Genomic DNA, 25810 nt, shown 5'->3' with positions numbered 1-25810 from the left:
GAAGGGAAGGGCCACAGGGCCTCTGCTGGCAGGATCCTTCCCTCTCCTCTTCATTTCTGCCCAGGAAAAAAAAAGGCAGAGTTTTTCCCTGCTGGAATTTTTAATTTATTTTTTTTTCCCAGCATCCCTGGGCGCTGCTGGTGAAACCCCCATCTCAAGCCACCCCGTCGCCATGGCAATGGGCCTACAGGAACAGATGGTCCTGGCGAGCCAAATCCCAACTGGAAGAGCACGGCACCGTGGCACCCCTGGCCTGGAGGGACACGGAGGAGGTCACAACCCTCACACTTCTCTCCCTCCTCCTCTGGCCATGGCAGGACAGTCACAGGCTGGATGTCACCTGAGAGTGGCTTCAGGGGAGGGAAGGACACACACACTGAGGACATCCATCCCTGGATAAGGGGCATGGGCCTTCTGAGAGCCACCATGACCTGGACCTCCCCTGGCTATGGGAAGAGCCAAGTTTTCTCAGGCATCTGGATGGAGCATCTCCAGGGCTGCCTTTAGGAAAGCTTTCTCCCTTGGACAGGGGGATTGCAGAGCAATGGGAAGGGAGTGGGAATAGGGCACAGCTTGCTGGGTGTCTCAGATGGATCCATCTGAGCAGATTGGGGATGAGCACCAAGGTGGGTGAAGATAAAACTCAGCCACTAATCTCCCTGTGGATTACCAGTCAAGCCTGTCCACATGGGATTGTGGTGTGGGATTTTGGAGCAGGCAAACAACATCTGAGCCCTCCTGGAGTTACCTACAACTCCTCTGGGGTGTGTTTGAGAGAAGCAGCCAGGCATGCCACAGGCTCCTGGAGAGAGGAGGGTGTTGGGGGCACAGACCTCTCCTCAGAGGATTTGCTGAGTGAGCTGCAAACCCAGCTCAGCTTGGTGTGGTCAGCCCCATAACTGGTTGCATTCTGGGGGTAAAGCAGCAAGTGTGAAACTCCATTTCAAAGTCTACAAAGCTGCCTGGACCTGTAAAGGTGAAGGACTCTATATGGGGAAACAGGCTAAAGATGAACATTGTCACAAGAAAGAAAAAAATTTAAAAACTGAGTTTTCCCTTAGGAGCCCCCCGCGTTGCTCCTAACACAGAATGTCTCAGCTGTTCAGGCCCCTTTTCTTCTGAAAACACAAAGCAACACTCGTGCTCCAGAACCACTTTTGGAGCTGTTATCACCATCATCACAACTTCCTTAGCTCCAGAACAGGTCAGTCTCTATGGACCACTGCTGACTATTGCATTCTTACCCCCAGATCTACGGGGGGCAGACAGCTGCTTTTCTTCCCCCCAGGAAGGTTATGTCCCACCTGGGAAGCTGTGTTTTTTGGGGGCTGAAGGCCAGAAGAGGCTGGGGATGGAAAGCAGGCATTCCCAGGGGGAGAGATGAGCGTGCTGGGAGGCTGCATGGGGAAGGGGGAGCTGAACCCCCTCCTGCCTAACACCAATGGCTTCTCCTCCTGCCAACCACTCCTCTGCCAAGCTGCTCCCTTTCCCCTGGCCCTGGCACAGAGATATTGGCCTCGGGGGGCCCAGCCTGGCCCAACCGGCTCCCAGCCCACACCCGTGAGAAGAGTGAGAGCCCGGTCCTGCCTCTCAGGTGTGGCCCTTTGCCTCCGGGCTGCTGGAGGCAGCACTGGTGCCAGCTTGGATGCGGACACTTCTGCTGGTGAGAGATGGGGAGAGGGACCTGCCAGGCAGATCTGTGCCAGGGCAGCAGTTTCTGAGACGCTGCAAAGCCTCCCAAGTGTGGTGGTGGGGTTGTCCATAGGACGCTTTTTCCTTGCTTTCTCTCCTTCAGGAGGGTTTCTCAGATTTTCTTCTCCCCGGCGTCTTGGGTTCAGCCCTTTCTTCTCCAACCTGACAAGCCCTGGAAACCCACATCTTTTCTCTGCAGAACAGGTTGGGTGCAGGAGCAGCCATGCTTCCCACGCGCCAGCACAGCCCAGCCTGGCCCACACCCTCCCCCTGCCCCAGTAGACCATCTTTTTTTGTTGGTTTTTTTTTTTTTTTCTTTCCCTCTGCTTTCTTTCCTGGATCAAAGCTGCCTCCCCTCCCTGTATTACAAACATTATTCAGCTGCAAGATAAGACGCTCTCCAGCAGCTCTTTATTAATCCCAGTGGAGACAGAAGGAAGGCAGAAAGAAAGGACTCAGCGTGGCCAGGACAGAGACTAATGGTCCACGAAACACCTTTGCAAAAGAGAGGCATGTCTTTTTCCCAGGAAGTCTCATGGGAAGCTTGGCTAATAATTAACAATTATCAAACTTTAAACCTTCCATTTCTCTCTCTGTCCTGACCAGATCTTGTAATAACTCATCCAGTCTGAAACATTCCCAGCCTGGTTTTCTGGGACACACTGAGGCAGGAGAGGTAAGGAGGGGGATGCAGACAGATCCCAGGCAAGCAGAAGGCAATTGCTGAGCCTGCTGCTTCCCTTCTTTTATACTGAGCTGCTGTGTCCCAGCTCCAAGCTTCCACAGAGCTTGGATATGAACCTCCTTTCCCTCCTCCATCTCGCAGCTTTGGCCACAAAAAGAAAGGGTTTGCTGTGGTACACATCTTCCTAGGGAAGTTTCCCTAGACTTGGAATACCACAGACTTCTGCATCTGGCTAAAATCATAATCTGCTCAGGAGAGAGACCAGAAAGCTTTTCTAGCATGAAGACACTTGTTTAAATCCATCTGCTGTCTGAGGCAACAATAACTGATCCCATGGGAAGTTGGGTGGCTCATAGGGTCTGGGTTTACATTGCCATGTGCCCTCTCTTATGGAAGGACCAGAGTTTTTCAAGTGCTTGTTCATGCAACAGGCAGGGTATTGCTGTTATCTGCACCCTACAGTGGGGCAACTCAGGTGTTGTGAAACTTGCTCACAACTGCCTAGGAAATCAGTGGCAAAGGCAAAATACACTGCAGGTACCTGGAGACTTAGATGACAGTCCCCAGCACGCAGCCATCCCTCCTGCCTCATCATTCACAGCAAATCTACCAAGGTCAGGGCACAACATGGATCACTGTCTCCTGTCCTGCCCAGCAAAGAGCCAGGGTGTTGCTGGGAACCTCTCTGCTACAACCCCAGATAGAGACTGGAAACCAGAGGTGACCAAAATGGAGTAATGGTGGAGTGAGAACTCAAGAGGCCTTTGGATTAAACCAGACAGGGAAGTCAGTGGACATGTTCACCCACTTTCATCATTTCAGCCTAGACATCACACACTCAGAGCAGTAAGTAACTGGGTCCAGTGTTTGCACTGACAGAATATTTGTGTATCAATCTATGCAAAACAGAGTTTTGTCTTCTAAAATCACTGGGCAAAGAGCTGTTGGCTCCAGGTCGCTATGAAAAAGGACAAAAAAAAGGGGAGTCACCTTTCCCTGTGCTTTGTAAATGGTCTCCTGCTTGTAAGGAGCAACATCAGCATCTCAGCTGTGCAAGGCACCCTGCAGACAGGGCAATAGGAGCAGAAAAGAGAGGGACTGCTACCGGCAGCTTTTGACAAGGAAAGGCACACAGAGGTGAAGTGAGCTGGCCAAGGATATTCCAGGGAGCTTGTGGCAAAGCCAAGAAATGATGCCAGCCCTTCTGAGCTCAGCCTGCCTTTGCCATCACCTCCAGGCCATTCTTTCCCTTTGAGTAAAAGCTGATTCATGCCCGGTAGAAGTCAGTGTGAGGCAGCAGATATTTCCATTCCCAGTGAGGTACCATAAGGTAGTCCACAAGCATGGCAGCACTTGGGATGTCAAAAATACATCTATATATATATATATACATTAAAATAATTATTTTAGTCTTTTATTTCCAAAATTAGTTTAGAGCCACTGAAAGGTCTCAGATCAATACCAGCAAAACTGCAAATTGGAGCCCTCCCCTTAGCTGCAGAAAGGGTACAGCTGAGACAGCATCTGCACAAGCAGCCTGCCCACAGCCTCTGCCAGCGAGCCTCAGCTCTGACCTTGAGGAGCTGCCTTGAAGCTCAAGAGGGAAACTCCCCCTTCCTCCTTGCTTCCCATTCAGCCCTGAGCTTTTGTTCCCCAGCAGGGAGAGCACTGCTGGTTTATTTTACTTGGGTACACTCTGTCTAGAGAAGAAACTGGGTCTTGATGAACTCATTCCATATGCACACCAAGAGGACCTGCTTGGTCGTGTGGGTAGAAAGAAGTCCTAAGGGGCTCGAGGGGATTTTTGCAGCACAGATTCTGAGGCAAATCCAGCCCTAGAGAGACCTCAGATGCCAAGCTGGCTCTGGCATTTCAGATGGTGGAGCGATGCAGTTTTCTGTTCACGTGCTCCATTATAAACAGGTCTTTCTCCTCCACTCCTGCCCCACAGCTGCACATGTGCTTGGCCCCGTGCCCCAGGGACCTTTGAAAACCGCATTATAGGTTCTCCCCACCCCAAGTTTGGATCAATACAGCTGTCAGGCTTTGGCCACACTACCCCTGCTAATTGGAATTACAATAGGCGGAGTGCAGCTTTCTCTCCCCCTCTCTCTGTTGCTTGTCATAACATAATCAAAATCTCTCTCTCCTTTTATCACGGAGTGTGACGGGAGCAGAGGCGCTGGCAACCACACGGCCTCCAGAGACCACAGATTCCTGTGGATCAGACAGAAGCTGGGAAGCAGCTTTGGCACGGGGGTGGGAAAAGAGCCCCTTTTATTGCTGAAGCTCTGGCCTGTCTTTGGCCAAGCAGCATCTCAAGGGGAGATCCAACCTCAGCCCTGAGCTGAGGCACAGCAAGGAGACAGATGGGGATGCAGGGATGCTGGTGGAGCAGGTGCTGAGGGAAGGAGGTGCAGTGTCAGGCTGTGTCCAGAGGCAGCCACAGCTTGCCTGTGGGGCTGGACACTGGCTGACAGCAGAGCTTCTTGCTGTGCCCTACTGCAAGCAAAGCTGAGCTAGCATCTAATTCAGCCAGGTCAGGATCCTTGCCACGTTTGGTGCTGTGCAAAAAGCCCCTGCCCTGGCAAGCTCCCTGCTATGGTGACTTTTACAAACCCCTCCCCACATCCTGCTCACTGCTCCCTGCATGTGTGCCAGGGAGAGGCCACGCACGTCTCACCCCAAAGGCTCAGGGAGTTTGTGGAGCCTGTGTGATACATTGCAAGCAATAGATACAGCATCTGTGATTTGTTGATCATTATCAAAGGGCAGTAATGCAGGGCTGAATTATCCAGAGGAGGGAAGGATCAGCAGCCCGGACCTACTCAGCTCTCCAGAGACTGGCCATAAACAAAACTTAAATAATTAGAGTGCTCGGGCAAAGATGCTGCCTCTAAGTATTCTTAGGCTCACGCAAATAAAGGAAATAAATTCTTGGAAGGTGCCAGGCTGGATGGGGCAGAGGGAGGCTCATTTTCCACATCACTTGAGAGCAGCCATTATAAATCTCACTGAAAGATGCACCTCCCCAGGCTAGCGATATTTTTAAACTCCAGGAGAGAAGGGAGAGAAAAAACTCATTTTAGTATTTACACCACAGGCGAAAAGGGTATTTAAAAATCAGGGTACGTTTTTGAAAGTCTGTTCCTGCCATGCCAAGAAAGAAGGAAAGAATTTTCCTCCTATAGCGTGATAGCTGGAAATATAAGCCCCAGAGAATGTGTTCCTACCACGATCATTCTGTTGTAAGCTGAGAAATCAAACTCCCAGAAGGACTGGAGGGAGTCAGGGGATAAAGGTTCTTTCACTGGCAAATTGCTCGTTGAGTTCCCAACTGAATGAGCAGCAAATGCAAATCAGCTTCCCTGAATCCTGAGGGGTGACTTCTGTGCTGTCCTTGCCTCCTTGGTGTCTGGGATAAGGTCCCACAAGAGATGAGACAACACAGCTCCATGCTGGGGCACCCTCATGGGAACAGCAGTCTGGTTTGCTGTGCCAGGAGCCCCAGGATGTACAGCAGGGATGGCACACCAGGACACAGGGACCTGCTGGTGGGTGTCAGCTGAAGGACACAGCCCTGGATTTAGAGCCAGGGCAGAGCCTCCTGTGGGGTTTCTCCCTCTGGAGCAATGTGTCCCAGCCGTTCCACATGGCGAGGCCACCTGAGCTCCAGGGAAGGGAAATTCAGGCATCAGCTTGTGCAGGTTCACCAGGCCAGTTTTCCTTTCTGCTGCTTTATTGTTCCTCGGTTGGTTAGTGCTTCCTTCCCTGCACAGGGTGGCGAGTGGGAAGGGCTCTTTTTTTGTCAGTCATCTAGGAAATCTTGTCACTGGCTGACCGATCACAGGTCGACTGATCACAGGTTGAGGGATGCTGCGTGGTGACAGGAGGTGTAACGATGTAGGAGCTCTTAGCAGGGTCCTAGAGGAGCCAAAGATAAACTGCCAGACCCACTGCCTTCCTCTGCAGCCACTGCAGCTTTCCTCCTGCCAAAATCAGTCCTGCTCTGAATTTTCTTCTGGGTCCTCAGGCACTGAGAACATTCCCCCTTTTACAAGCTGTGCTCTGTGCGAGCATCTCTCCTTCCCAGCCCTCCCACCCCTTACTGGGACTGCTGTCAGCCTCCCAAAAGCATCCTATTCAGCTTGTATCAAAGGGATGCATGAGCACACCCATTAGAAATCAGAGCATCAAGCAAATCCCCAAACAAGCCGCCTCGAAAGATCAGAGCACGCTGTAATCACTCCCTCTGCAAGGAGATCCCAGTAAGATCCCTCCCCCACTTTCTCTGGGTTCTAGCTGAACCCAAGCACATGAGAGACATTTGGCATGCTCAGCCCCCTCAGTAGTAAAAGTCTCTTCATACAACTTGCACACACAGAGCTCCTGGCCTCTCCCTCTTCCCCACAAGCCCTCTCCCCCCCCCCCATTTCAGTGCACAGCAGATGTTCAGAGGATGCCCCAGCACTGCTGCTGCCCTGAGGGTCTGACCCTGTCCTGCAGCTGCCAGGCTGGGCAGCAAGAGGGGCTGTGCAGATGTCACAAGCAATAGCAGCAGGTCCCCTCTGTCACTGCCCTCCTCCTCCTCCTGCTTCCCCTCAGGAGACAGCAGAAATCCACTGCAAGCCCTGGGAGAGGGCAGAGCTGGCAGAGCTAGCAGCTCCCCTGCCTGCACCAGGGCAAACACAAGGAGAGAAGTGGCACTCTGGTACATGTGTGTTCATTCGTGTGTTGGTGCACACAAGCATCTCTTCCACGTCTGTGGCCTTGAAGAGAAAAGTAAAAAGCCTTTTCTATGGCTTTTCACCATGTGCTCTACCAATGTGCCACAACAAGCACAGCGCTTGGCTGTGAAGTCATGACAAGGGGTAGACTTGGATCCTTGGGCTGGTGTGACACTACCCTTTGCTCAGCACCTACCACCTAGGACTCAGCCCCTCGGGACACAGAAATGACCTCATCATTCCCAAGTGAGATAAAGAGCTCCAGTGTGTCCAGCAGACTAACAGCACCCAGCAGCACTGCCTACAGAGCCAAGAGGGGTCCTGTATCCAATGGAAACTGTGGCAGCTGATATAAATTATATTGTGGCAAGGATGCTGCTATGCAACACATCCCTGATCCTTAATGACCATAAATGGGCACAGCCCTGGTTCTCCCCTACACCCAGAAAATAAATACCCCTTCCTGCAGCTCAGCCCTGAGCCACCATGCTGGTGACAAGTGAAAGAGGATGAAGAGGCCCAGTAGTGAGCAGCTCGTGCCATTGTCTCTGCTGTACAGCACCAAATCACTGCTGCTGCCTCCTGTTCCAGCCCTTAACAACATAGTTTCTTAAATAACACAGGTCTTGGCTAAGTAAGGTGAGACAGGCAAGAGGAGCAAGGAAATACCCTGTCCTAAAAGATCACAGGGGTGATCTTTTGTGTACCTACAGCCCCTAAACTGACTTTGATCATCTGTCCTTAACATTTCCCCTCTTTTTGGCACCTCCAGGCTAGGAAGGCCATCAGCAGAACTACTCTGCTGGGAATGTGACTCCGGGCTTGCCTACAAAGGGTCTCAGTGCTGATTATCTGGCCCAGGAAAAATCAATGAGAAAAGCGCGTTAGATGCCTCTCACTAAAAATAAATCAGCCCTAATGTGGTGCAGCTTCATTCTCCAGTGAAACTACTGTACTGACTGCAGGCTTTGTATGGATGTTTACAGCACTAGCAATCTGCTGCCCAACCCAGCAGCCACTTTGCTGGGCATCCAGCACTCCTCAGTCACAGGCACAGGGGCTGGAGCTCTGGCCATGAGTTAGGAAAACTGCAGCACACCAAGACAGTCTCTTTATTTCAAGTCCCAGCCCTGTGGGAGGTCAAGGAGATGTTTCAAGGCAAAGGGAGCCTCTGTCACAGCCATGGGTGAGGAGTGAGGAGTGAGTTACAAGTCCACATTGTGCTGATAACTCCCCTGGACCTGGACTGAGACCTCAGCTGGCTCATTTGTTTGGACTCTTCAAGGACTGGGCAGGGTTCATTCCTCCCTTGCTGCTCCCCCCTGCCCTGCATCTCACACAGGCCAGCAGAACCATCATGTGTCAAGCTGCTATACACAGAAACCTGGAGAAGACAGTAATGGAAACCCTGACCTTTCTGTTGAACCATCCAACCTCCCAGTTTGTGCCTCCAAGTAAACCCTCTCCATCATATCAAACCTGCCTCTAGGCCTGTCATGGACTGTCTGTAACCTCTGGCTTTGCTAGGACACTCAGCACAACAGCCTCTAATTATAAGCCTCTGCTTGAGCTCTTGAGTCCCACCAGCCTCTTCTACTCATTAGTGTTAGATCCTAAGTCCATAGCCAGGACTCTGCCCTTGGCCTGTCTCTCCTAGGAACAGTGAAAATGGCCAGTTTCGAGCTTCTCAAGCAGCATCCCCTTTGGTCCAGAGAGTAACTTGCCAGGAGATAAGAAATGAAATCTGATTCTGCCAAGCATGGGATCCTCAGTGCAAAAAGTAGATGCCTTTAAGGGCAGTGTCCCTCCTGGATCCACACGATGTGGCTGCAGACCTTCCTCTGCAACAACCTCTTCTGATACTGAGTCTTTAGGATGGTTTTGCTCTCAGGTGGCCACTCAGCTCTCTGCTCCAGTCCCCTCATCTCCCACACAGATGAGCCTTTGTGCTGGGAACCACTCTTGCCTGTCACCAGAGCAGAAAGGTTGGATGTTAGCCACTGGCTGCATGGACCCTCTGTCACTCCTGGCCATGCCTCTGGATGGATCCTCCATGGGAAAGGAAAAAACAGACTCAAAATCATCTTGATTATGGAGTCTCCTCAGGTAGAGAGAGAAGTGCTGAGAAATGGGGGCAGTCACAGACCTCTTGACTAACCAGGCTTGGGAGCACCTGCTGTCTCCTAGCCAGGTGGTCCATCTGGTATCTGCTGCTGCTTCAAGGCAGTGATGTGATTTGCAGGTCCTTCTGTAGCATCCCTGCATGGCTGGGAGCAGATGGAGGTACTTTGCTATTTCCTGCAGTTAGACAGAAAACCCCATCCCTATGTTTACTCTTTTGGGGAGGAGAGTCACAAGGATCCTGCCTGTCCTTAAGCTCTTCCCCCTGCCCACCTGTAGGATGGAGGAAGGTGGAAAGCAGAGCTGTACACCAAGACTCCAACTGGGCTGGCTCAGAGCCAGGGAGGGCAGATCTGGAGCAGAGTGAGTGCAGAGTTGGGTGGAGAGTGCTTAGAAACGCTTTCCTCCTGCATCACAGCAAATAATGTCAACGGAGGATTATAAACCTCCTGCAGGGACAGCTTTATTGTGAGAGAACAGAGAAGAGATGGTTCATCAAGTTGGGTCAGTTCCTCCCATCCATCCTCAGCACCCCACAGAGATCCCAAAGAGACAAGAGACCAGTGCCATCCAGGGGCCCTAGCCTGGCACCCCTGTCCTCCTGGGCTGGGCAAACAGCAAGGGTCAGAAGCTTTCTTTCCCCTTCTCATGCCCAGGAGCTGCTGTTTCTCTGCCTTGGGACTGCTGCAGAGCCGAGAGCTGCTGCAGCCACTGCTGCCATCCTGCATCAACAACTGCATCAGCCCCAGAAGGCAGGGACACACAGGGATGACAGCACGGGACATACAAATTAAGACAGTTCTGGGAAGCAGAGCCCTTGCACTTGCAAATTTCATTTCCTATTTCCGTGTGTGATGGAGAGAAGGATGTAAATGCAGGACTTTAAACCTAGCATGGTGGCACAGTGGAAGGGCAGAGAGGTGCCTGTCTGGCTGCCACAGGCTCTCACTTGCAGACTAAGAGGGAACTGTCTTTCTTCTCATGGATGATGCTTCTGCATTTGAGCAGCTTAAGCAGGAGTTTCTCTTCTGCAATGGAGCTGAGGGGTAACCTTTGAAAACCAAGCTGGAAGGGCATGAGCATCAATCTAGTCTGGGCTAAGCCTTCACTGGGAGAAGTGAAGAAATCTGTAAGACCAGGAGAGCATCTGCAGCTCAACAGCAGCCAGGAGGAAAGCAAGGGGATGTATCATGAGACTTTTCATTCCTTAGTTAAACAAATTTTCACCTGAAACAATAATCTGGGTTAGGGAGCCCTCACTGCAGAGCTCTGAATTCTCTGTGCTGGGATGGCTGGGCTCTAGTAATTAACACAAAAGGTGTCTCAGATGCACACTGGGTCCCAGCTCCAGTGGCTGGCAGCACCAATTCACCCTGCATCAGAGCTGCCCTGATTTGATCTGATGGATTTGAAAAAGCAAGAGGATCTCTAGGGGTTGCTTTGTCCCTCTCTGATGGTTTGCTTTTTGCACCAATCCCTGGCCCATGAAAAGGACTGAGCAAGAGCCATCACCACCTCCAGCAATGATGTTGCAAGCTGCAAACCTTTTCTCAGAGGCCTGAGGACTTCTCAATTCATCCCAGCAGCACTGACTCCTGCTCTTCCAAAGAAAACCCCTTCCTCTGGCACTGCCCCACCATCTCCCCTTCACACCTACCTACTGGTGGTGCTGTGCAACTCCCCTGGGCACTGCAGCTGGGGAACTGCCTTCCCCTGGCTACTGGTGGCCACTTACTGCTCTCCCCTGCATTATGATGGGCTGTCCCCACTGTCCCCAGCTTTAGGAGGGGCTAGCAGAGGGCAGGGGGTGCCAGTGGAAACTGCAGGCCTGGGAAGCAGGTCAGCACAACCAGCTCTTCTGGTTCCCTTCGTGATTCAGCTGAGGTGTGAGCGGTGCCCAAAGGATCCTTCTGGTGCCTCCCTGTAAACTTTGGCTCTGTGGCTGGGGCAGCTGCAGTCCAGGGGAGGAGTGATGTGAGAAGAGCTGTGCCAGGCTCTGCCAGCACAGGCATCTTGTCAAGCCACCAGTTAACTGCAAGCACTGGCCTTGTTGCTGGATGTGGCAATGCCCCTGCTCTCTCCCTGTCCCTTTGCAAAGGGATCCACGTGCACTGGGCTGGGAGCTCTGGCCTGATTAACACTGCAGCTTCAGAGGGCAAAGAGCATTCAGCACAGTCCTCCCCTGGCTCTAGCCATGGGGCAGACATCCTCCTGCTTGTGGGCTGAGCTGGCTCTCCATGCAGGCTGTCACCTCACCCATGCTGACACATCCATGAGCTCATCAGCTCATGCCAGGTCAGAACTCGATGGGTCGGTTCCGCCACAACAGGAGAGGTTTAATGAGAAAATAGAAGCAAAAGACACTTTGGTTTACTGAAAACAGCCTGTATGCTGTTGTTTCTAAGTTTTTGGGAGGAGGCAGGTGAGGGAAAGAAAAAACTAATAATTAAGATTCCAAACCAAAGGATGAACAAAACTCTGGCAACTTTCTTCCCTTTTGGAAGCTTTAGGATATTAAAGCAGCTCTACAGAGTACAAGATGGACCAGAACTTGCAGTGACACACTTTGACTATTCCCAGCACTTCAGAGAACTGCTGGACCTCCCCTAAAAGGAACCCTCCCTCCAGCTGCAGCCAAGTTTGACTTAAGGCCTCCAGGTCACTACAGCTCAAGTTTTCAAGCGCCTTGATGGAAAAACCCAGTGTCAAAGCTTCAAACATATCCCCAGTTCTCCCCTGCTGAGGATCTCAAAGCCCTTCACAAAGAAATACTCACGGGCCCCTCCCGGAGCCCAAGAGGTAGCCCAGTGATAGCAGACAGGAATTTGTTCCCAGACAGGGGGGTGAATTTGGAAACAGAGGCCCAGATCTGCAGACAGAAGACCAAGCACAAGATGAATGCCTCTGCGTGGCTGTAACTCAAACTGTACTGAGTTCCATGGCAGGGATAAACAGACAGATTGTGGAGACTCATAGAGCATAAATTTAACCACAAGTGTCCCTGTCCTCTGCAGATCAGCCACTTAGGATCTCTCCTTCCCAGTACCACACAGCTTTTCCACAAGCCCTATTCACATCAATATCTTGAAGCCCTAATGCTGTAGCCTGAGATGATCCCTGGTTAATGATTCCAAATGGACAGGCAGGCAGATTTGTAGGGAAGGCTGCAGGAAACCTGAATTGAATCTGTTCTGGATGATTGAGCCGATCACATTAAAGAGAATTTGTAAAGCAGATTTTTATAGGGGGCTCCTTCCAGCTTTTACAGCAGGGCACTTTTATTTCCTTATCAGGAAAAAAAAGCTGATACTGTCAGAAGGGAGAGGTGATATAAGTGGACAGGAACAAAATGAAACGGCATTGATCAGATGAGCATGAAAGGTCTTCCAGAAAGCAGGCAGTGCCTCCTGACTTCCTCTCATCCTTCTTGCAGGCTGGGTACTAAACCAGATTTTCCAACAAAGTCCACAGCTACTAATTTACTTACAACAGAGGAACCAAAGTTCCTCTTCTCCTTGATAAGTACACTTATCTGCATTCAAAGCTTACGTATGGCTTGTTATATATACATATCCTCAGCTGATTTAGGTATTCAGGTATAGGCATGGCAAACTTGAGGGACTTCCTGCCTCAGTATGGCATTCAGACCTGCAGTTTATTAAGGACTGTCAGTTTGCTATGACTTTGTGCAGCATCTAACACAGTATTGTGCTCGCTGGTCCTTTCCTGCAGCTCTGGGATGCATCCACAGCACAAATAAATGCACAAAAGAATGAAACTAACAAATAAATATGTCATATAGGATCAGTCACTCCTGCAAATGTGGTGCATCCACCACTAAACTGGTCCAGCCAAGAGTCTCGCCCACACAGGCTGGAGGGTACTGGGTGATCATGGACAGGGGTTGGGAAGGATTATCTTCCTGGAGCATTGCAGAGCTGGCTGCACCCTTTGCTTGGCAAGGCACCACGAGATGCACCACTGGCTTATCCTGGCAGAGCTGTCAGCAGGACAGTGCAAGACAAACTACCAGGCTACTGCAGGAGACGAGACTGCCTGACTGCTGGCAGCAAAGCCTTGAGAACAGCTGAAAATAGGATAAGCAGGGGAAAAAAACTCTCTCTTGGCAGGATGAGGTGAGATGCCAGGCTGCCCCAGGTCCATTGTCTGTGTGTCTCCTTAGAGAAAGTAATTCTTGAAGGGACTAGGGGAGCATAAACCATCACTACAGCATTACTTCACCTCCAGTGCCTTTTCCAGTGGTTGTGGGGAGGGTTCCCTGCATGGAGCTGCTTGGTGGAGGGATAAGAAGGTGGGAAGACTAGGTGAAGAATGGCATGGAAAATTCTGGGACTCTGTGAGGAGCCACAGCTCATCCAGGCACCTGCCTGGAAGCACAGAGGAGTGCAGGGAGCCTGAGGCTGTCCCTTCCATCACCTCTTTTTGCAATGCACAGCAGATCCCTTTGTCCTAGGAACACAGAGGTATACCCAGACCTGGTTTCTCAACACTGTTAACCTTTTCCCTCTCACAGCCTCCCTGGTTTCCCATCTCACCTCTGTCATCTGTTTTTGCTGGGCCAGTCTAGTCACTGTGTTCTGTTGATGTCCCATGTCCTTATTGTTGCCATCCCTGTCATTGCTAGCACCAGGGAACCCTGGGCCCTGGCATCTGCCCTAATGGCCAGTCCTTTGGCCCAGAACTTGCCAACTGCAGCCACATCCCAGAGTCACAGCCCAGCCAGCCTGGATGCTCCCCTAGGATGCTGCCCCAGCCCAACGAGTGGAGGAGCAGAGGCAATTACACCCTCCCTTCTCTGCAGCTTCTCTCCAGATGCAAATCCCACTCCTTCTGCAAGCACAGGCTGGCTCTTACCCCTGCAGAAGGCTGGATACCCACCCAGGGGTGGCACGTGTGCCCGATGCCACACACTCCAGACTCAGCCACCAGGTGCCTACCCTCAAAAAGGCAAACTTCGGTTCTATTTGCATTTCCCAGAACATTCACAAGCACTGTAAACCCCGACTCCTGGTCCCCCTTCCACAGCTCCGACAGCCAACTGGGGAAAGCCCTCCAGGATGGCATTAACCCATTCTGCACTGGAGCAGAACAAGAGTCCTCCCGCAGGGCACTTTCAAAGCAATGTGGGTCACTCTCCTGCTCCTAAGAGCTGGGCTAGAGCCCAGGGCAGGACAAAGCCCCGGGGTGGGGACATACGAGCTGTTAAGCAATCGTCAGGGTAGGTCGAATGAGCTGGGGAGAAATCGATTCAATATATTTGCCCATCTCCTTCTTTGCAGGGTGGACCACAATAAAAAAAAGGGATGGCAGAGAACCAAAGGGATGGATCGAGTACCCAAGTGCAAAAGCAGTGAAAGGAAGGTCTGAAACCTGGGAGCAGCCCAGCCGCTCGGCAAAAGAGCCCGTGGGAAGTGAGTGTGCTGAGAAAAGCAGTGATTTCGGGGATGCTGAGCCTTCCATCTCTCCCTCTGAAACATCTGTGCTCATTCCCCAGCCTTGTGGCTCCCTTTCCCGGGAAGCCTGGCTGCTATGCCTCGCTAGACGTTGCTCGATCCAAAAAGCAAACAAACCGCCCCAGCTCCCAGGACTCCGGAGCCCACTGCCTGCAGCTGCTTCCAAAACAAACGATCGTGTTGTTCTTCTCCGAGCCAGCGATGAAATCGGCCCCGATTCCCTTCCTCTCTCCCACCCTCAGGCAGATGTTTCCACACCTGCTCCAGACCCAGGCGCGCACCCCAAAAAAACCGATCCCATCCTTCCCCTCAGCTCCGCAGCCCTTCCCGCATCCCCTTCCCCACATCGGCAACCCCGCAGCCTTTCCGTGGGGCTGCCCCGATCCCCGCAGAGCCCCGGCAGAGCCCACAACCTCCTGGGGGGACCGGCCGGCAGCGGCTCACCTGGGAGGAGCGCGGCCGCCAGGATGCAAACTCCAATAGTCCAGCAAGATGCACGGCAACTTCTCTGCAGCCGTGAAGCCATGAGAGTTCCTTAGAAGAAATGGGCAGGGGTCGGTCTGGCAGCGTCGCTGGGCCCCCCACCTTCCCCGCCCCCGGTGGTGGTCAGGTCTGCTTAGAGAAAAAGCCCCCAAAATCAAAAAGAAAACAACCGTCGGTGCAGGAGGACAAAGAGGCGGTGAGCCCAGCAGGGAAGCCGGCGGGGGGGCAGGCGGCCGAAGGAGAGCTTCGCACATCCGCGGGGGCTCGGCGGGGCTCGGCGGGGCGCGGGGCCCCCTCTCCGCGGGTGCGGGGCAGTGCGGGCGCTTTCCTCCGGGAGCGAGCACGTCCGCAGAGCCGGGCGAGCGGGAAGGGGAGGGGAAAAAAATATAATCGGGGAAAAAAAAAAAAAAAAGGGGGGGAAAAAAGAGGAATGGGGAGGGGGGGGAGGGAGGGGAGGAAGGCAAAACAAATAAAGGGAAGCGAGCCCTCCGCGGGCTGCTGCCGCCGCTCGCAGCGCGGCGGTCCCGTGGCTCCGGCGGCGGGGCTGGGCAGCCCCCGCCCGCTGCCTGCCCTCCGCTTCCCGGGGCGCCGGGAACCCGGCGGCGCTGGGTTCAGGCGGGGCTGAGGCGGCGGCGGTCCATGGCCGGCCCGGCCGCGGGGCGGGGGGCGCGGGCTGCCCGGGCTGCACGGTGCGGCCGCCGCTGGCTCCCTCGCTGGCTCACACGCACACAGAACCGGGCGGGGCGGCGGCGCTGGGCCGCGGCTGCTGATGTCAGTGCACCGCGGAGGGAGGGAGGGAAGGAGGGAAGAAAGGAGGGAGGGAGGGAGGAAGGCAGGCGGGGAGGCAGGGCGCAGCGTTAACCCTTCGCCTGCCCCGCAGCACGGAACCTGCCGCCTGGCGGATCCCCGTCGGGGACCGGGAGCTGCCTGCCTGGGATGGACGGGGGTCGTCCCAGGTTGTCCTCCCCCCTCCCGTCGTCTCTTCTCTTCCCCTCCCCGGCTGCCGGGAGGTGGCAGCTGGCTTTTGTTGGGCGGGTGTCCGGCGTGCTCGCAGGGGATAAGCTCGGAGCCCAAGGCGAGCTGTAGGTTCGCTAAGGTGCTCTTAGGTTGTACCTCGGCACCCAGGTTTGGTGGACTGGGAACGTGTTTCCTGGACTTCCTTAGGGATGATAGAACGCTTGGGCCATGGCTGGTGGCACAGCTGCCTTCCTGGCCGTGGTAAAACATACAGAAATACCTTGGATAAACTGCTGTGTGAACCAGACAGAGCATGGCATCTGGATTTACACTTATAAAGGCTTTTAAAGCACGGAGATCCTAAGTAATACAGAGCGTTTTGATGGGGAAAGAAGGAGCTGCTTCTGGACTCATTCTATGTGCACTGATGAGGGAGGGGATTCAGAACCAGCACAAGGGGTAATGCACCAGAGGAGGGAGGCACTGGTCTGCTGTGCTTTGTAACAGCCCTTTTTATGTGGACACAGACAGAGCCTTTGTGGATCTTTTGCTAAGGAGGTGTTCAGCCTGCTGATGCCAGCTCTTGAGCTGCCCTGGCCTCAACAAGGATGCTGAACCCCCAACAAAGATGTGAACAACAATGACAACAACCAACAACAAAGTCATGTTGATTTCAAGCTCCATTAGAACAACACAGGAAAAAATCAATGCCTGGCAAGCAGAAAAGGACAGAATCAGTGGGGAAGGATACCACACATAGCGGAGAAGGAAACGAGGGGGGCAGCCAGCAGCTATAAAAAGATACCTCTAAGGACCCCTTCAGCAGTCTCCTCCTCCTTTTAATTCCTTTAGAAGTTAATTCCTGTTCGAGGGAAGGATGGGCAGCTCTGTAACAAAGCGGATTAGCCAGATACAAGGTTTGTTCCAAAATAACAAAAGTTATTACGTAGTAATGAGGTTTAGTTAATAGATTCACAGACTTTAAGGCTACTGGGATTCCTCTGGGCATCCTGCTTGTGGAGTGGGGGCTGATGAATTTGCTCTGATGATTTCTGCCTCTTCTGTAAAGCTGCAGGACAGAGCTCATAGGGCAACCCCCTGTCCTTGTGGACAGGCAAGCTATGGAGAACCCCCTGCTTCTTTGCAGAACAAGTCTGTTCTCACCTTCTGGTGCTCTTCTTGGCTGCTGGGAACAGTGATGGTTTGGCAAACACCAAAACTGATCAAGTTGTACACTGTGAGTGCTAGGAAGAGCTGTTTCTGGGGGCTTGCAGGTGACACAGAACAGACAGAGCAAGAACATGAAATTGTCCCCCAGTTTGTTGCAAACTCAAGTCCAAAATCAATCTCAGAAATAAAAAACTCAGGACTGATCACAGCTTGATCTAAAGGTGATATTTCAGTGCTGTGTCTGGGGTATCATTAAGATTCCCTTCAAGAACACGGGGAGATCTGATTGAGCCTTGGGCTCCCAAATAACTGTCCTCAAACGTTTGAGACAAAAATGTAAATCCAGGACCAACAACAGCAGCAGAGCATCATTAGTCCTGGTGCATCAGGCCTAACTTATTCAGCCAGAATGTGATATTTTCATGATCCTGTGCAAAGCAAAACCCATCACATTTGGCACAGTTCTGGCTGTTAACTTCTAAGATTTATTACACAGTGCCATGGGGCCCCTGCTCTGCAGCTTTTTGTGAGTCCAAAATTTCCGTGAAGCCCAAGGGGACTTCTGCATGAGCAGGAAAGGCAGGAGTAGAATACTTTGTCTTGGCAGTCTTTGTTATTTCTAGGGGAGGAAGATCATAATATGTAACATATTTAATTGCATCATACTCATTTTTTTTTATTTGAGGAGGTCTCTCTGTGTGTCTTTTGAGGGATTGGTACTGCTGCTTTCTGCTTTGCTAAATCATCTGATTTAGCCAATTGTTTTCTTGATTCTAACCCTCACAGCAGTAGGTTTCTAAAGTCTATCCCAGCCAGAGACGTGGGAGCACAAGCCCTAAATACTTTATGTACTGTGGTGCCTGCAATAACAGGACAGGGGTTTTATAGGTTGCCCATCCTTTCTGCTGTTAAAGCAGGAACACATGAACCATTCTGAGGCTCAGAAATCCTTTTCATAAAGCTCTAAACATATGCCACTAGAAGCAAAGAGAGGAAAAACCAACCCTCCTTGTGCTTCAGATAGTCCAAAGGGTGTAAAGAATCCCTCCTTCCCCAAAGAAAATAATTCCTAACAATGTGGAGGGGTGATATTTACAGTTTCCTGATTTTTAGGGATGGTAGAAGTCTAATTTTAAGATAGCAACTTATGATCAGAACAGAGACCCAAAAATTAGACAATCCCCTTCTGCTACACCTCTGTGAAATCTGTTTTAGGCACAAATACTGGAAATGGTGTAGTAACTTGGCCGACACTTACATAAGTTGTCATGCTAATATAGTTCTTGAAAATTGCAATTAAAGCATGAAACAACATTTGGCTGGGGGAAAAAAAAAAAAAAGTTTGCTTATAGTGGAGCAGTGTTTTGTCCGCCCAGCATTTTGGCTGCTCAGCCAGCACAAGAGTTTTCTGCTGATGCTGACATGTGAGGTAACGTCTCTGCAGCAACCTGCTGTAATAGGACATTTCACTTGCTTCTCCCCGAATCCTTCCCACTGGTAGAGCATGGTCTGTTGGCAATGTGCAGGAGGGCACGGGGTGGGTTTGGTGAGGGTTCTGCACTGCCACAACTCCTTTGGACCAGGCATTCCTGCCAAGCTGATACACATCCTTCCCTGGGGCTGAACAGTTGCTGGGTTGAAGTCTGCACAATGGCTCTGCCAAATCTTTGTGGAGGCAGCTCCTATCTGTTCTGGGATGAGCACAGCACATGCTCAGGAACAATGGGGCTGTCCTGATGGATAGCCCTCAGGGGACCACTGCATTCCCATCCTCCGGGCTTCTGCCTGCCTGCCTGCCACAGAGGAGGAAATAGACCCAGGAATTCCCCCAGCCTGGTGAACTCCTCTGGTGTCTGGGGCTGTGCCTGGGCTCCCTTTCCCAAGCAGTGGCCACTTTCCAATGGCTCTCTTTCAATGGTCTGGCAAAGCCCTGCCACTTGAAAGGCTCAGTGGGAATGGGCATCTTACATTATTTTTTACCATTGTGATTACCAGAGGGGATTGGAAGGATGGTAGAAGGCGGGGGAGGAATTGCTCTTTAAAACATTCCTTAGTGGGTTTTTTCAGCTGCTTTTGTTTGATGAAGAGCCCACAGCAGAGGCCTGTCATTCTGAGCTGGTAAGGCATTTTTGACACTCCTGTCTCCACCATATACCTGGTGGGTATTTGCTGCAGTGCTGATTACGTTAACTTCAGTGTTTATAAACAGTTTGAATCAGTGCAGAAGGCTGTACTGAGCATATTTTTAAAGCCAGCATCAGTTGTTTTGGTTTGGTTTGCTTTGTTTTGTTGGTTTTGTTTTGCTTTTCCATCTGTAAACATATATAATGTGTCTGCAGAGCAATCAGCAGCGAGGGATCAGAGGTGCAAAGGGCTTCCAGAGCTGATTCTCTGCTTGGCTTCACTTTTGAGCTCTCCTGATACAGCCACCCACATGCTTACATGAACACACATATGGACACACACATACACACTGCACAGACAGGGGATCCCCCTTCAGATCTGGAAGCACCACCATTTTAAAAGGTAATTCAGTCCTAATAGTCACTCCTGCCCTGCTGTTCTCTGGATAGAGCCAGCAGTTGGAGAAGAAATTAAATCTGAACTGGTGAGAAAATTGCCTCCCAGTTAATGGGAGCTGATGTCAGTTGTAAGCAGTCTGCAAACAGCAGTGGGGTTTTTCTGTCTCCCTCTCTTGAAGGGTTTATAATAGCCTTGCTGCAACACTGAGTGCCTTAGCCCTCTCAATCCCCACAGCACCCCCTTGTGAGGCAGGAATTAAACCGTAATCCTCATTATACATGGAGAAAAGAAACCCGGGGAGATTAGGAATCCCAGCCTTGCAGAAAGCAGTATGAGCTCTGCTATGGGATTTCAGTGGAAAGTGTCTGTCAAGGCTGGTGGGCTTGTGAGGACCCATGTTTTGGAAATGCCCAACAAGAACTGGTCCAAGTGCTTTTCAGTCCAACCAGCTACAAATAGGAGGTGAATTTGGGTTGGAGCCTGGGGTGAATTTGCCTGGGTAAGACTGCTGCAAGCAGCATGTCCAGCTCACACCACTGCACATTGCAGTTGTTTGGTCCACTCCTTTCTCCTTGCCTTTCTGTGCCAACACACACTCCAGGCATCAACACTAAAGTTACTGCTGGGAGATGTTAAACATTTGGGTCCTCTTAGAGATGGGCAGAGGAAGGGATGGAGACTCCACCCGTTGCTAGGCTAGGAAAAGGGGGACAGATTTTTTGAGTGCTCTTGAGGTGGCTCCTGACTTAGAGCTGAGAGGGAACAGGGGTTCCATCTCCTGAGCATCAGTGCCGGGGCAGAAGGAGAGGATGCAGCTGATCCCAGCGGGGCGATGCATGCCCGTGGCAGGGCAGGAGGAGCACTTAAGCCGGAGCAGGCATTGCCCAACAGCTCGAAAGGTTAAAAGAGCGGCCAAGCATCTCCGTCGGGATCCGGGCAGGCGGCCCCAGGCACCGCCGCACTAAGCACAACCACCGAGCACCATCTAGTGTCAGCTCCGCATCTCCTGCCCCTCCGGGCCCGGGCAGGGGGCAAGACCGCGGCTGGATCAGCCCCACGGAACCGGCGGTGTTGCTTGGAACCGGCAGTGTTGCCTGCAGCCTCTCCGGGTCAGAACCCCGGTGCTGGAGGCTGCCTGCTGGAGCCCGGTAGCTGCCTCATGCCGGGGGTGATGTGTGTGTGAGCCACTTCCACGGCATCAGAGAACAATTGGAGCAGGAAAGCTGCTTAAATGCTTGGTGGAGAAGGAGCTGTTGCTTTTCCCGATGGAGCTGACATCTAGGAAGGCATTAAAAGGTGTGTCTTCCATGCACACAAACACTTGGGATTGAGTGTGTGCAGATCCAGAGAAAGACAGTGGTGGGCAGAAGATTAAAGACAGCATTCACAGAGAGACAGAGAGACACAGAAAAGAGAGAGACAGGAACTATAGAATTAAATCAACGGAAATATTTCCAAAAGCATGTGTTCCTGACACTGCTAATGAGGTCCGACAGGGGGAATTCTCTCTGTTCTCTTCAAGACTTGTCTCTCAGCTCCAAAGTCTGAGCTGATGTGCTCTCCAGCACTGGCACAGCTCATCCAGAGAGCACGCAGGCTTCAGTGGTTATTGTATTAGGAAATAGCATGGATTATTGAACAGCATTGTAGCCCTGCCTTCCCCAGTGCCTTGGCAGTGCCCATGCATGGCAAGGAAGGCAGAAGGCAGAGTCCCAAACCAATACTCAGAATAGCCTTCTGACTGAGGGCTTCAGAGGCTGCTGCGCAGTCATCCATGAGGGAAAACCACAGGGATTTATTCCGAACTGGAACTTCACCCACGTGCTCTGCTTCAGATTTGAATCAGGATCAAAACTTGTTGTAAATTTACAAGTGGAAATAAGGCCTTTACTTCTCGTGGTTGGACAAATAGGCTTCTTTTCTTGCACAGGCTCTTCTGGGATCTGATCTCTGGATCACACTGTGGGAAGTCAAGAGGTTTGCAGGCCTCTCTCATTTGCAGGTTCTCAAGTCAATAGCACAAGAGTGTAAATTTGATGCTATGGCAGTAGAGCTGCTGCTGTGATCAGGGAGCAATCTCCCTGCAGCTACCACAGTAAGTCTGAAGGGACACATTGCCCTCAGCAGGGTAACTGCTCTGTCACCCTGATGGAATACCTGGAGTTGGACCAGATCATTTCCCTCCTTGTCAAGGTGTACCTCTGGAGCAACTCCAATGCATTAACTTCAGCAAATCTGCAGCAAATCCAGCCCAGACATGGGAATTTGTGGTGCAAATCTGGAAGGAGTTGAGCACAATTACTGCTGTGAACATGGAGCAGCCCCACATGAGGAACAGAGAGGCAGCCCTCTCCCTGTCCCTGCTGGCATGGATGGACACAGCCCAAACCCCCTTCCTGGCTGGTGCAGCTCTGCAGGTGTGCAGGAGCTTTGTTAAAATCCACATCCAGGGGGGGAATCATTGCTGCTGCACGAGCAGCTTCCCCATCCACTCCTTGCCATTTGCTTCTGAGACACGTCCAGCAAAGACTGTTCTCTCTCTCTCTCTCTCTCTCTCTCTCTCTCTCTCTCTCCTTCTTCCAGCCAGGCTGTTAATTTCTGGCTGTCACAAACGAGCTGTTTCTCTGCTAGCAGGGCCCTCTGCCCCCCTCCTCCAGGAAGAGGCAAGCGTCGTCAGCATCAGAATTGGCCACAGGAATCAACACATCCCAGGGATGCTGATTTATCGCCCTCTAGGTTGTCAGCATAAATACTTGATAAATACAGATATGAATAATACAGCCTGAGTTTACCTTGTCTGCATTAATGAATCTCCTCTTGGTGAGCAGGAGGAGACTATTGCCAGGCTGTGTGTGCAGTGGAGGTCTCCTATGCAAGTTCCTCCAGCATCCCAGGGAAGGCAAGGGATTGTACTCCAGGCAGTGCCTTCCTGAACCTAAAGTAAACCCCTTGCAGCCTGTTTTGTAAATGCCAGCTTGGCCTGGCTGATACGTATTCAGAGGAATTTTGCTGCAGTCTGAGGAGTTAGCAATGTGAATTTGGAAGGACTCCAAGGGAAATGTTTCTGTCAGCCTGGAGTAGCTGCAGAAGGGGCAGGGAAATGACATTACTCCTCTCTCACAGAGGACAAACTTCATGGGCCACTTTCCTTCCTTCTGTCTGCTAGTGGGAGCAATCTGTCTCCTCCACCCATGGGTTTCTGCTTGCTTCTGCAGATGCTGGAAGGAGGTCACCTTCCTTGTGCTGAGCACCTACAACATCATGAGACCTTTCCAAAAACAGTGGATGGGGAAGCTCTGCCCATCTCCCTGGAGAGGGCTGCTGGCCTGGCACTGTGGATGAACACTTGTCCCCATGGCAAAAGCTTTCACTCAACCAGCCAAAAAATCAGGCTCTGCCTGCTGATTCCTCCCAGCTGTTTGATTGGGGTTATTTTTGGGATGGAAGAAAGAAACCAGCAAAAACTTGGTAGTCTGTGGTATTTTACAGCCTTCCCATGAGGAGAAAGGATTCACGCAGGCATGGGACTTGGGGCATCCAGGTTTATTTGCCTTTCTTCCAAGTGTTTTGGAATATTGTGGCTATGCTTCAAAGTGCTGTGAGACCCTTCCATCCTTAGCACCCAGCAAGAGTTGTAGGCTGACTTAATGAGTCATCTCTTTCCAGGCAGGGAGAAAAATGTCACTTTACATTTTTGTTTGCAAATTTTTTTAATACGTAGCTTGAGTTCTTGACATAAATGAGCTTACAATAGAAACTGTCTGCAGGGCTGTATTTTCCATGGCCCTGGTTTTGGTGGAGATTTGGTGGTGTTTCTGGATTCCAAATCCCCTCTCACGGAGTGATAAAATCTACATGGAGTTTCATGGTAGTAAAATTCACTGTGTCTTTTAGAGATCTGGGGCAAGAAGGCAGAAATCCTTTAGCAGCAGAAATAGACTCCTTTGTTCAGCCTGTATTTCTTTTCCTATGCAATCTTCTGTTTGTGGTCAAGGCTCATTAATGGGCTTTTTATCCCTGATATGAACTATTGGGATGAGAATTCACTTTGCAGCAGAGCTACCAGCTCCTATAGCACGTTTTCTGCTGGTGTAGCTGAGCATCCAGGACTTGGTCTGAGTCTTCATCATTTCATGTCTCAGTTCATCACCAGACAACATGTTAGAGCTAACAGGAAAAGTCTGGAGGCCAAAAGCCTGGAGTGGCTGGGGTATGCTCAGACAGAGCTTGGCAAAATGAATCGAGGGTTTCCATCTGGAGCATTATGGGAAACTGGACCTCTTTAGAGATGGTTTGTTTTGAGATGGATAATAGCAGGGACAAGCTGTTAAAGGCTTTCTGTCCATCTGTGGGCAGCAAAGGTCTCTTTTATCTAAGACAACCTGAGTAGGACTATGGGCTCACTTGATTTCTCAAGTGATTTTTAAAAACATATTTAAATATTTTTACAGTGTCTGTTAATGAAACTTCAGTGACCCTGGGGCTCCTTAGGGAATCCATCTGCATCTAAGTGATGGAAAATGAACTCGTTAATGGCTGGGGCCTGTTCAGTCAATATAGGAAATCAATCCCTAGTGATGAAGGGCTGTATGGGAAGGGGCTGGGCTAAGTGGGTTTTATCCTCAGGATGAGGAGGGATGGGTGGGAGGGTGGTCAGGGCAGGGCAGTGACTGATTAAGAGGATCAGATGGTGGCTGGGAAGACTCCTCAGTTTTACAGCTCACTTCAGAGCTTTAGAAGGGCTTGCCAAACCTAGGTACTTGTGCCTGAAGGACATGTGGAAAGCCAGTATAAGATCTGATTGCAAGCTCTGTACTTCTCTTTTCCCTGTTTGGACACCACTTAGCACCATAGGAGCTCTTCTTTTCCTTCCTTCCCAGTTCCCCTCTGGAAGGAGAGATGTCTTTTCAAAACCACCCATCCCTGCTGCCTTCAGTCCTCCTGTCCAAATTGATTCAGCATGAGGAGGGAGACCAGAGCTCCTGGAAGCACTCACCCTATGGATAATAACAGAGGATAAAGGATAAAGTTTCCTGTTACTAACAGGAAACCATTGGGAAGCCATGGACCTGGTGTGTGGGTGCTGTGGGAAGTGCTCTGGGGCAGTCTGGAACATCTGTCCTGCATCTAACAGGACTTATTTTGGGAAAGGGCTTGTACTGATCTTGCCTGCACTTGGGCTAGCAGGAACTCCCTTTCCAATGCCTTTGGGGCATTTGTCTCTCTGCCCTTTGCTAAGCTCCATCACCACCAGCTCATTCCTTTCCTCCGTGGCCTTTTTGCACTGCATCAGGGACAGAGGTTCCCCCCTCCTCAGGCTGAACATTTATAGGAGCAGGGACTCAGGATTCCAGGACTACTCAGAGTGGTAAAGTTACATCACTGAGAAGGGCAGAAGATCACAAGTGGATATTTGTCAAACTTCTGCAGGAACTGGGAATTATCTGTGTGGCTGTGGAGACCCATTGCTCCTGCTTGAGGGGAAAGGAATGAAGGTGGGGAGGAGGATGAGAAATTAGAAGAAGGGAACAGGAAGCATATTTTTCTTCATTTGGGGATGTGGTGTGTGCAATCTTCCTGTATGTGCCATCTGTAACCGTGTTGGGTCTTTTGAGAGCAGTGATCTGTCCTCCCATTTCTCATGCAGGGCAAACCATGGACCACAGAGCTGGGAACAGAGCCTCAGACTGAGTAAATTGGTCATGTTCTGCTGGTCCCCACAGGGCTGATGCTAATTTTCATTACAGAGGCGGGTGGCCCAGGGAGATCAGAACAGCAGGGCTGGCTATGCTTTTACTCATGGTCCCTGTACACCCCTCTCCTCTTTTTCAGGGACACAGGGAGTGTGTGTCACTGTGATTTAAAGCAGCTGGACGTTCAGGGAGCATATGAAAAAGGCAGGTTTGGGAATGTGAGCAAAACCTTCATGGCTCTGAAGCAGCTTTGGATGTCTGCAGAATGCTTTGAGATATGCAGCA

General features: G+C 51.2%; 1 protein-coding gene across 1 annotated transcript in view; it reads right to left on the bottom strand.

The window, feature by feature from the left end:
* The window catches only part of NECTIN1 (nectin cell adhesion molecule 1), a 61918-nt gene extending 46328 nt beyond the window's left edge, over nt 1-15590 (bottom strand). Inside the window, exon 1 of the mRNA XM_008498380.2 lies at nt 15144-15590. Within this exon, the coding sequence (XP_008496602.2) occupies nt 15144-15225 (82 nt within the window). The 5' untranslated portion in view covers nt 15226-15590. The remainder of the gene's footprint in view (nt 1-15143) is intronic.
* Between the last annotated feature and the right edge of the window lie 10220 nt (nt 15591-25810).

The sequence above is a fragment of the Calypte anna genome, chromosome 24 (assembly GCF_003957555.1).
Source record: "Calypte anna isolate BGI_N300 chromosome 24, bCalAnn1_v1.p, whole genome shotgun sequence".
NCBI lineage: Eukaryota > Metazoa > Chordata > Aves > Apodiformes > Trochilidae > Calypte > Calypte anna.
This window is presented reverse-complemented; position numbering and strand designations above follow the sequence as displayed.